This window comes from Suillus subaureus (assembly GCF_016647635.1).
Source record: "Suillus subaureus strain MN1 chromosome Unknown BJ212scaffold_57, whole genome shotgun sequence".
In the NCBI taxonomy this organism is placed as follows: Eukaryota; Fungi; Basidiomycota; class Agaricomycetes; order Boletales; family Suillaceae; genus Suillus; species Suillus subaureus.
The window spans coordinates 149,653-161,024 of NW_024538613.1; the positions used below are offsets into that span (position 1 = coordinate 149,653).

General features: G+C 43.1%; 2 protein-coding genes across 2 annotated transcripts; both read left to right on the top strand.

The window, feature by feature from the left end:
* Positions 1-3,642: 3,642 nt before the first annotated feature.
* Positions 3,643-5,079, top strand: BJ212DRAFT_1486658 (uncharacterized protein; the record flags this gene model as incomplete). Its single annotated transcript, XM_041341145.1, has 4 exons — positions 3,643-3,841; positions 3,893-4,282; positions 4,331-4,710; positions 4,780-5,079. 4 exons carry the CDS (start codon positions 3,643-3,645, stop codon positions 5,077-5,079), a joined length of 1,269 nt encoding a protein of 422 aa, XP_041187018.1.
* Positions 5,080-9,775: 4,696 nt separating this feature from the next.
* BJ212DRAFT_1486659 (uncharacterized protein) lies at positions 9,776-10,642 on the top strand (the record flags this gene model as incomplete). Its single annotated transcript, XM_041341146.1, has 2 exons — positions 9,776-9,882; positions 9,943-10,642. 2 exons carry the CDS (start codon positions 9,776-9,778, stop codon positions 10,640-10,642), a joined length of 807 nt encoding a protein of 268 aa, XP_041187019.1.
* Positions 10,643-11,372: the final 730 nt, after the last annotated feature.

The window sequence follows — 11,372 nt, forward strand, 5'->3', positions numbered from 1 at the left end:
TAGCCTCAGACTCTGCTGATTGATCATTCTGTTAGATACCTATAGTATATAACCTCCTGTAACTCTCTGTAGTACCTCAGTTTGAATATCATCTTAGTTCTACTCATTCCTGTCCTCCAGACTTGAGTATCTCTACTCTTGTCACCCTCTGAGACTTAGGATTGATTCCTATAGTCTATCCATATCCACCTCTGTCTCTGACAGTCCATTACCATTAGTTTCTAGTCTGGACTCATCCGGATTAGCCCTATGATACTTATCCCTCATCCAGAAGTCATCCAGATCTGCTATGCTACTTGTCCAACCTTCTGGATGTGTTAGTCTTGCCTTCCTGAAATAAGGGGCAATACTCAGGTAAGGGGCACAGTGCACGAGCTGAGGCTGAAGCCCTTCAGATTCAGTTATCCCTTGAGTATGACCTTAACACTTGCGATGCAATCAATGCACTTGTGCCTGCTCTCAAGACATATTATTCCCACTGAGGATTCCAAATGACAGACAAAAAAGTACGTTCTACCATTGTGCTATTGAACACTAATAACATTTTGCTCTAAAGGGTGAATTGATTTGTGAACCTTTTCATTGCAGGCTTGGCTACACAGTGCAATGGTTTGACATCTTGCAGATTGAGGTTGAATGCCAACTCAAGTCACTTCTCCAGCGGTGTTGGGATCATGTTGCAGAGTTCAAAGTGTTCTTGCCAGCTCCCAAGATATTATCTGATGGACAGCAACCTCCAGAGCAGGCCCCTTCCCCAACCATCTTATACTGGAATCAATGTTTGCCCCTTCTTGTCCAGTGGTGCCCTGCATGTTTTGGTGGTGTATTGTATGGCAAATCTACTGACAATGGTGGTGATACAGTGGCTCAAAAAACTGTCCACATGTTTTTGCATTTTTTACTATTTACAATATTGTGTGAGAATACATAAAGACCTTAGTGACATGCTGATACCATATTGTAGTGCTGCTTCAGGGCTTTGGATTGAGCACCACATCGTGAGAATCAGAGGAGATATGGTGGAGATACAAGGCTTACAAAATCATGACTCATGTGGACAGTTTTTTGAGCACATATTAAAACTATATAAATCATCATTTATGACACCATAACAATCATGCCACCATTAAATAAATTATAAAGTGGTGTCATTATGTCATTTTAAAACCATATCTAACTATACAAACCAAAAATTTCCATATGTCATGGTTATATTCACCATGAAAGCCACCCCCCCTGCTCAAAGGGATAATATCCTCTCTCTTTCCTATTCTGGCCTCTCTGCTTGTCAAATTTCCTCAGAACTGGAGTATCCAAGTCCACTGTGGCCAAGTTCATCAAAGAAAGTTACACAGACAAGGAAAACTTCTGTGAAGGGTGTCCATCCAAGCTCACCTCTACTGATAGGAGGGCTATTATTCAACGTATCACTACAGGAAAGGCTGATAATGCTGTCCAGGTCACCTATTACATCAATTCCACCATCACATTCCCTGTCTCTTCACGCACTGTGAGAAACATTCTCAAGACAGCTCATCTCAGGTCAGTAACAAGGAAGAAAAGGCTCTCCTCTCTATCACACATATGCAGAGAGGACTAGCACCCTTCTTGTTTCACATATATACCTTGCCATCTGACCCAATCCTATTTATTGTGGTCTTATATGATCATATAACATGCTTCCAGTTCATGTAATCCAATTCTGATGGCTAAGGCAAAGGTTAGTCATCTCTGTTTATGTGTGATAGAGAGGAAAGCCTTTTCTTCCTTGTTACTGACCTGAGATGAGCTGTCTTGAGAATGTTTCTCACAGTGCGTGAAGAGACAGGGAATGTGATGGTGGAATTGATGTAATAGGTGACCTGGACAGCATTATCAGCCTTTCCTGTAGTGATACGTTGAATAATAGCCCTCCTATCAGTAGAGGTGAGCTTGGATGGACACCCTTCACAGAAGTTTTCCTTGTCTGTGTAACTTTCTTTGATGAACTTGGCCACAGTGGACTTGGATACTCCAGTTCTGAGGAAATTTGACAAGCAGAGAGGCCAGAATAGGAAAGAGAGAGGATATTATCCCTTTGAGCAGGGGGGGTGGCTTTCATGGTGAATATAACCATGACATATGGAAATTTTTGGTTTGTATAGTTAGATATGGTTTTAAAATGACATAATGACACCACTTTATAATTTATTTAATGGTGGCATGATTGTTATGGTGTCATAAATGATGATTTATATAGTTTTAATATGTGCTCAAAAAACTGTCCACATGAGTCATGATTTTGTAAGCCTTGTATCTCCACCATATCTCCTCTGATTCTCACGATGTGGTGCTCAATCCAAAGCCCTGAAGCAGCACTACAATATGGTATCAGCATGTCACTAAGGTCTTTATGTATTCTCACACAATATTGTAAATAGTAAAAAATGCAAAAACATGTGGACAGTTTTTTGAGCCACTGTATACATATCGTGACGGATGGAAATTTCCACCACCGCCATCGGCACTCCACAGGCAACTGTCCACCATTCTATGACCCAACATACTTTCTCCCCAAGGATTTCATTGATCAAGTTGGCCACCAGATAGATTCCTAATGTAAGTGTCCTCCTAAGGCACATAAGCTTGTTGTACCCGATGAAGCCATCAATTTATGCGAAAATGCTTATGAGGCTGCCAATGGGAAAAAGCAGAAGGCTGCTATGGACAGTTTTGATGATATGGGGGTTATGGCTCTTATATGTCACCACAACATTCCTTTGTTTTTTGCTAACATAGATTCACCCAGCGAGCAACAGAAATATTCTGTTGCTCTTCTCCAACACTTATTTTCATTGCTGCCCCCTCAGGTGACCATTGTTGCCTTATATGACATTGGGTGTGTTCTTGTGCGGTCACTTTCAAAGGTAGATTCATCAGTCTTTATTTGTTTCCCTGTGCTTATTGGAGGTTAGTATGAAATCCTTCCAGAAGATATAACAAGCCGCCTCCGATTTGCCACAATGGCAATGCATGCATATGGACACAAATGGGCATGTCAACTGGTATATAATCCACACATCTGCATCAGACTTGGGTTGTCAGACAGAGAAGGAACTGAAAGACTTTGGTCATGGTTTGTTCAGTTGATCAGTGTCAAGAGATCCTCATCGGTGAGAATATTTTTCATTCTGTTATTAACCTACTGATCTTTGGGTGCCTTCTAGTGTCATCATTGTATATGACTGATTGATCACCAGGCAGCTGCGATAGGCTTAGAGATGTGCAGGGACCTCAGCAACTGGATTAAGCAACATCTGAAACACAGTGTCAACAATCAAGGGTCAACTGTACAAGACATTCTGGACTGATGTGAAATACCCATCAAGGAGTTGAAGTCCCAATGGTTGCATCAATGGGAATCTCAGCTTTCGATTTGAGCATGTAAGTACATTCACACTACACATATAGCCACTCATCAAACTGTTCTTTAAGATGCCCCTGCTCATTTGAGGAAAGAACTTGACACAGTGCTAGGTCTACAAGCTGATCTCAATATTTCAAACTGAGCACTGCAGGCTATGAGGGTCATGCTCGCGAAAGAGTCACTCTGACAACACTCTCAAGGCTCTAGAGAGCCTTGAGAGAGGTCATGATCACTTGATGGACAAAGTTGAAGTGCTCTATTTGTCTCTCAACATCCACAATAAGTTTCCAGAGCTTAAGGGAATTGACCTTGATTTTGTTCGCATCCTGTTGATGGCACAGGACCTCAAAATTAATATTTGCAAATGTGCCATTGCCAGCTTCTTCAAGTGGGACAAGTTAGATCAGGCTGTTGGCGGTGCTCAACAAGCATTAGGTAACATGTCCATCCCCCTTCTCATTCTATTTGATTGTTAATATCTCTCAGGAATGAAACTGCATCAACAGACATGGAAGGCTATTGCTAAGCACCAACCCACCCTGATGACAGCTATAAGCAAATTCAATTTGTACTGCAAACAATTAGATTCGCTCTATGATCCATCTTGCACAATTCCTTTACCTACTCCCCTCCCCACAAAGCTTACTGAACTCCGTGCCGGTCCTACACTCATGGAGGACATGTGGATCACTCCATCTATTGGGGAGGTCCCATGGTGGTTGGATGATATGGACGTTAGAGATTGCATCTGCACTCTTCTTAAATGTGATCAATGCAGGGAAGAACAGGTGCACCTTGGCACCGAAGCTGATAATCTGTGTCATTTTTTTGGGGAAGAGCTTGCAGCACTCAAGTTTGCTCTTTGCATCCCAGAATGTAGGTAAATTCATTCAACTCCAGTCTTCTTTTCTAATGGGGTTCCAGGTGAGCCTTTTACAGCCACCCTGGAACAGTGCTGGTCTGACTTCCTTCAGCTTCAATCATGCTGGAGCAACTTGCTTGCATCCTCATTATGGTTCGCTACCCAGGTTAAGGAAGCTGTAGACATTGCGGCTACCCTCTCAGGAGGCTCTCAGAGCACTGCCCTTCATTGGATCCATACCACAAGGCTCACCATACCCAATCTTGATGGTGAAGATGAGCTGGTGTCTGCTGACCTTAATGATCCACCACAGATTGGCTTGGAACAAGCCACACTCACTGATGTTCTTGAGCGACAGATGGGCATGTTAATGGACAATGACAGTGAGTCAACTGACATAGGCTATGACATTAAAGCCACCATCGTGTGGGAGCTTCCTAAGGTATGTTAATTAACTTAAAATTCAATATCATAACACTGATGCCTGTCATATCCCATATGCCAGACATAGATCCCATCATATTCCCACGCTTTCCAGACCTATTTCCGGACCCCATATCCAACTCATTCCTGGATCCCCTATCCTGTCCACCCTATGCACATTCCATCCAGCAAGACATCTGGACTTTACCTCCTCTTGGATTCCGGACTACATCCACTACCTCACATATCTCAGTCCTGTTTCCGCCCTGCCTTCCAGATCCCCAGATCTCCGGACCATTCCCACCCTCTGTCTGAGATCCTGTGCCTATCCCCATTTAGGCATCTCCACCTTTCTGGTTCTCAGTTATCTCTGTTTCTGTCTTGCTGATTGATCCTTGTACAAGTCTTCATCTCTGAGTTCATTTACTTATGTTCCGTCTTACTTACTAATGTGTTTCCACATGCTCATACATAGCCTTGCTCCTTTGCTTACTGATCCCCTCAGATATTGTCCAGTATATAACCCCTGTAGATACTCCTGTGGTTCCTCAGTCTGAATATCATCTTAGATCTGTCCTCGCCAACTTAGACTTGCCCAATCCTCTCTTGGACTTTGGTTCACCTAAGTCTGTCCTACTCATCAGGCCTAGGGATTGATTCCCTAGGCCAGAGCTTTGCCCTTCCAGCACTTACCCTCTTTCTGGACTTAGGTCCAATCCCTGTTCTCTCCAACTCTACCTTAGGGTAGTCTACCTCTGTTTGCTTCTACATCAGACTTTGTCCAATGTAGCCCCTATTCCTTCCAGACCTCTGGACCTCCTGTCTTCTGTACCTCTGGACCTCCTGTCCCTCATACCTCCAGGCATCCTGTCCTTCAGATGTTTCATCCTCCTAACCCTTGGATGTCCTATCCTCCTGCCCTCTGTACCTTCAGACATCCTGCCCTCCTGTCCTCCAGACCTTTGGACCTCCTATCCTTCCATCCTGTTTCCTGTAGAAGTATTACCTTGCAGTGGGAACTCTCCTGAACACTTCCTGTGTTCCTCCAGAACTCTCCCGCACTCCTCTGGACATTTCCCATGCTCCTCTGGAAGTCCTTTAACACTCCACCAGAGTAGCCAGCCTCCAGAAGTCCTCTGGACTTCATCAGACCATCATCAGACTTCCTTTGAAATGAAGGGCACATACTCAGGTAAGGGGCACAGTGTACGAGCTGAGGCCAAGCCCCTCTGAGTCAGTCTCTCTCTCCTTTGAGCATGGTTCTTAACAATGCCCCTCACTAAGTTTTACTAGTTGACGATCTTCGTGTCCCAGTTCAAGAGCAGGACAATAATGTCCCCAACACACTCGTCACACGTATCCGACCTCTGCATGATGGATTCCTGCATCAAATATTCAATCCAAAAGATATCAAATTGCTCTGCTCTCTGACAGTGTGTCTCAATGATGTGTGTATTAACAGCTGTGCTGCCCTGCTCTACTCTGAACTAAAATCCCCAGCCCTCTCTTGTGCAATATTCTCTACCCATGACCTCCCATGCATCCATTACAATGCCCCTGATGATATCATTTGGCGGAATATTTCATGGACACATTACTGGGAGAAGGACGTATGGGTCCTTCCAATACACCAGCCCTCTGACTCAATTGGACATTGGGTAATTTGTGTGATTCATGTCTTCAATAAGAAATTACACCTTTTTGATAGCCTTGCTGAAAAAAACCTTGGAAAACCAATGTCAAAGTAAGCTCATCTTCATGTGACCAAGTGTCTTACTGATGATGAAGAAGGACATCATGAGATTAATTGCTCGGTTGTTTGCCATGGCCAATAAACACGGCCATCACATTCTGACTGACCTCTTGGGATGGGTTGCTCAACCTCTCAATGTGAGTTCTACATTTCACAGATATTGACCACTCTGACATCATTCATTGTAGACCCAGTGTCTCCAAAACAACAGTTATGACTGTGGTCTTTGGGTTCTAGTGATGCTCACTGCAGTACTTCGCAGGCAGCATGTTATGGGCTTGTGGTGTCCTGCATGATTTGGGAATCATGCATGGACATGACTACTAGGTAGCCCCCCTAAAAGACAAAGTCTGTTAGCTTAGGCATCAGGCTAGTCAACCCATACCTTGGTTTCAAACCTTGGTCATATAGTTCAGTTTCCCCTCTGTGATTCATGAATTTATTATATCTTGAAGAAAAGTCATTTGTGAGATGGGAATCACACAATGACCTAGTTGATATTGTGAAGCAAGAAGGTTAAGGTATTGCCTTGCCTTTGGCTTATTCACTTTGGCTAGAGAAAACCATAGAGAAAAGTTCAAAGCCTAACAAAAACCTATCTAAAAAGCCTGTGTTTTGTGTCTTGTTATTGTATTATTATTTCTGAGTTGTTTTCTCTAGTATTTCCTTGATTTATTTTTCTATTAGGATGCTCTGACCCATCAGATACTTCACAAAATTGTACCTACAGGGTATGATGTCATAATGATGTCATATGGCTCCACAGATACTCCTGCAAGTATTCTGTTGAAAGTTATGATGTCATGATGATGTCATGATGATGTCATTTGTTCTGGAATGTTCTGCTCCACAATGACTCACCTCTGATGTCATTACTCCACCTATGGAATATTCTGGAATGTTCTGCTCCACTTCTGATGACATTGCTCCGCTTTTTTACTTACACAATATTCCCACACAAAATGTATATAAGGAGGACCCATTCTCCCCCAAAAAAATAGGATCTCCCACTTGCAATCATTTGAATCTCAGTTTGAGCTACTCACTGTGAAGATTGTTGCTTACAAAGAAAGCCCCTTTGAAGTACCAAGTGCAGGGAAAAGACATTCCCTTGAGATTACATAAGTTTCTTATGATAGAAACTTAGTTTATTTGAAACCAGCTTCTCACCTAGTTTCTGATATTGACCAATACGAGCTTTGGTCAATCTGTTCATTTGTGAGACCAGCTTCTCACCTAGTTTTCTGATATTGACCAACATGAGCTTTGGTCAATCTGTTCATTTGTGAGACCCGCTTCTCACCTAGTTTTCTAATATTAACCAACATAAACTTTGGTCAATCTGTTCATTTGTGAGACCAGTTTCTCACCACTTTGTGCCTATTTGACCAACCAGTCTTTGGTCAATGTATTCATATTTGAGACTGTAGTCTCTACAGAGGATTATCTTAATAAGGAACCATGTTCCAGTGTCTAGATGGTTTATCCTAGACAAGTTTATAAGTTGGGATATAATACAAAAGCTCTGGCTAAGTTAATCACATAGATTGGTTTAGTGAGCCTCCCAAGAACTCACATGTTATCTACCATGAAAGAAGAAAAGTCATAGACCGTGTTAATCAAGGACTGGCAAGAAGTCTTATCCTAGTGTAATTGTGGTGTCATTACATTTTACACGCATTTATATAAGACCCTCGGTTATTAAGACAGCAGGAGGATGATATACATTGTCTGCATTGTTATCTCTGCAGTCTCACTCTTTCTTTACCAGCTGTGGAATAGAAAATGTCACAATAAATTCAACACTTCTATCTACACATATGGATTCTCCCCACTAGCTAACAAATCCTCTTCCTCTTGATAGTTCAAGATCTTCCTCACTTGCCACTGCTGAAAACATTTAGCCATGACCTTCTCCCTCATGCATTCCTGCAAGGTCGTGATGTGTGCATCAAGTTCAATCCAGCCATCGATCAATGTCTTTCATGCCTCTTGAATCTCCTTGAGAATACCAGCAATATCTTCTGCGTTAAACATGACTGCACAATGAGTGCAAGACTCCCTTAACTGATGCAACTGATGTCTGTGCATCACATCTAGAAGGTTCTGAGTGAATTGCTCTTCATCTGGTGTCTGTGGTGGAGGTGCATATTTGTAGGGAGGGAGCTTGTCCCATTGTGAGAGGTCAGACTTGTTGATCAAGTCCAAACCAGTGAGGGATTGGTGAAATAGATAGGAATTCAGTAGAGTGAGAGTTGCAAATGTGAGCAGAGTTGTTTCAAGAGGCTGTGGCTTGTTCTTGGGTGCTGTCTGTCATCCGCATTGACCATGGCACTTGGCATATGCATGAGTGTTCTGAGCTTGTTGAGCCATTTTCACTCTGCAACATGAATGAGTGAATACCAGGCTTACAATTATAAGTAACTCACCATTCTGTCTGAGTGTATGATGCCTGCTGTTGACGTTGTGCTGCCAGTTTGTCTGCTAAAGTAAAGTACTTGGCTTTGCATCCCATAGTTGGGAAAATAGTGGTGTCAGTCAAATTGAACACAAAATACACACGAGGTTTGTATTGTAATGATGCCAGCTAACCAGACAAACTTGTTACATGGGTTCAACATGATGAAATTGCTTAGATTTTGGTACCAATGGGATGGGGTGTGTTACTGCAATCATTGAGGACTGTTGTGGGAGGTTTGTGCACAGAACTTATTTGCACGTTCATGTTTTATGGTGAGTGTGATCTGTATCTTCAATTTCATTGGCTCTCATTTACTCTCATAACATATCCAGTGCCTCTCGGTATTCAAGCAAGCCTCAGTAAACACACCATACCCTCTCAAGGCTCTACATTCTATGAGGTCCAGTATCTTGGGTTGCATCTCATCACTTTTGTTTAAATTTGTTTAGTGTGTTCCGTGGCATTATGTGCACTGTTGGGATATGTCTGGAGGCACACCAATTCACCAGAGGATGAAATTTTCTATAAGTATAGGGCCTTGGTACGTTTTCTATTTGCCTTTGATGTCCTGCTACCTCTCAGTGACAATATTCTCTTCCCTCTCTGAAGGGTCTCCCTAGATGGATCACCATCTGCCCATACCCCCTTTTCCCCCCCTCTCAGAATCTATCCTTCTAGACTTTGTGAGTGTCCTCTGTCATCATGTTCTTCAATTTCTCTCTGAATCATACTGACGGGATTGCTCTGATAGATTGTTTGTGAATAAACAAGTCCTCATCATTCATATCAGTGTTAACTGTACATCCTTCTTCTACAAAAAGGTGATTCTTAAATACTCAAAAAAATTGTGTTGTTGACCCAGCCACAGATATGACCCAACAAATGGCAGACCAATTTGGTGCCACAATATACTCCCCCCCTCCCAGCTACATGGACTTGTATTCTGTAGTACCTAGTGATGATTTTATTCACAAGCAGTTTGGTGGTGGCCATTGACATCTATCGCCTCTTCCTGAACTCACCCCAACGAGACTTAGAACTAACATCAAGGCAACCTCACGCAATGTCAGTATTGCAAGGGAGGCCAATATTTGTTGCCAAGCACATACAGTACCTTCCCCTCAACCTGCACAGTCTGCTTCCCCCCTGACCTCTCTTACTGATGGTCATGGTGTCACCGTGAGTAGTGATACATCTTCGCTCACACTCCCACATGTGAATAGTCGCCACTCCTCTCCCTTGCCAGGTGGCAGTGGTGCAAGCAGCAACTCATCATCGCTCCCACTTCTGCTTCCAAACAGCCATCAGACCTCTCCCTTTTCTGCTAGTCCTGTGAGTAGTGATACCACATCACTCCCACTGAGCCACCAGTCCTTACCCTTTCTGGGTGATCCTCCTTCACAACACCCTGCGCACCTCAATGACCTTTTTTATGCTCATTCAAGCACACAGCCTCCATGGCCAGGTCATGATACCACACACAACTTTAATTTTATGATAGACGACTCATTTCCCTCTATGCTGCTCTCAGACCCAGTCATGGGAATGACTGCAGCCAGTGGTCAGAATGAGACGCAGTGGGCCAACCCTCTGCCTCCCCTCAATCTCATCCCTCCAACACCATTGAAGGATATTGACAATACGGCTCTGCATGGCACCCTAGGCAGTAACACATTTACCAGGGTGTCTAGTCAACAATTGGACTTAAGCTACTACCCCTCCAATGCCCACACTTGAGAGTGGTTCCCAGAAGAGAATGCAAACCTCATTGATCATGAGTCTAGTTCACAGGAATCATTGACCAGACGGAGGTCATCAGAGACCAACAACAAGCTCAAAGAAGGGTTTGCGCTGATTGATCGCATGTTCAATGATTTATCTAAGTCTACCATGATGCTGACCAATCAAGTGATCAACACATACCTGAAGAGTCATGGACAAGAGGTTCACAGCATCAACTATTGGAATGTATATGCAAACTACTTCAAGGAGTACAAGGATTGAGAGCTTGCACGGCTCACCACAGGAGGATTGGAGAATGATAAAGGTAAAGGAAAAGAGATTGCAAATGTAGAGGTTCATGGCACACCAGGTAAGTAAACATAGATATGTAGTCTGTCGTTGTCTGACTTATCATCCAGGTATGGCTGTGTGAAGACTCTGCTATGAAAAATTCAAGGAGGCATTCCCCAATGACTACCAGGATATTCTCAGTGCATATAGCAAAGTGCATTACATAGGTGCTGCTTCAACTCTCAATCAGCATCTTCAGTCCTTCCAGAAGCTCTATAGATGAGTGGCAAGCTTGGTATGGCATCTCATTGTGAGGATTGAGAGCTAGCTAACATTGACCTTAGCTCGATTCCACTACAATGAGATTTGGTTTTGAGTCAGCTATTGTATTGTGTGGCAACATAGTCAACCAGGACACCTCTCTAGGTCATGTACATACAATGCCAGCTGCTGC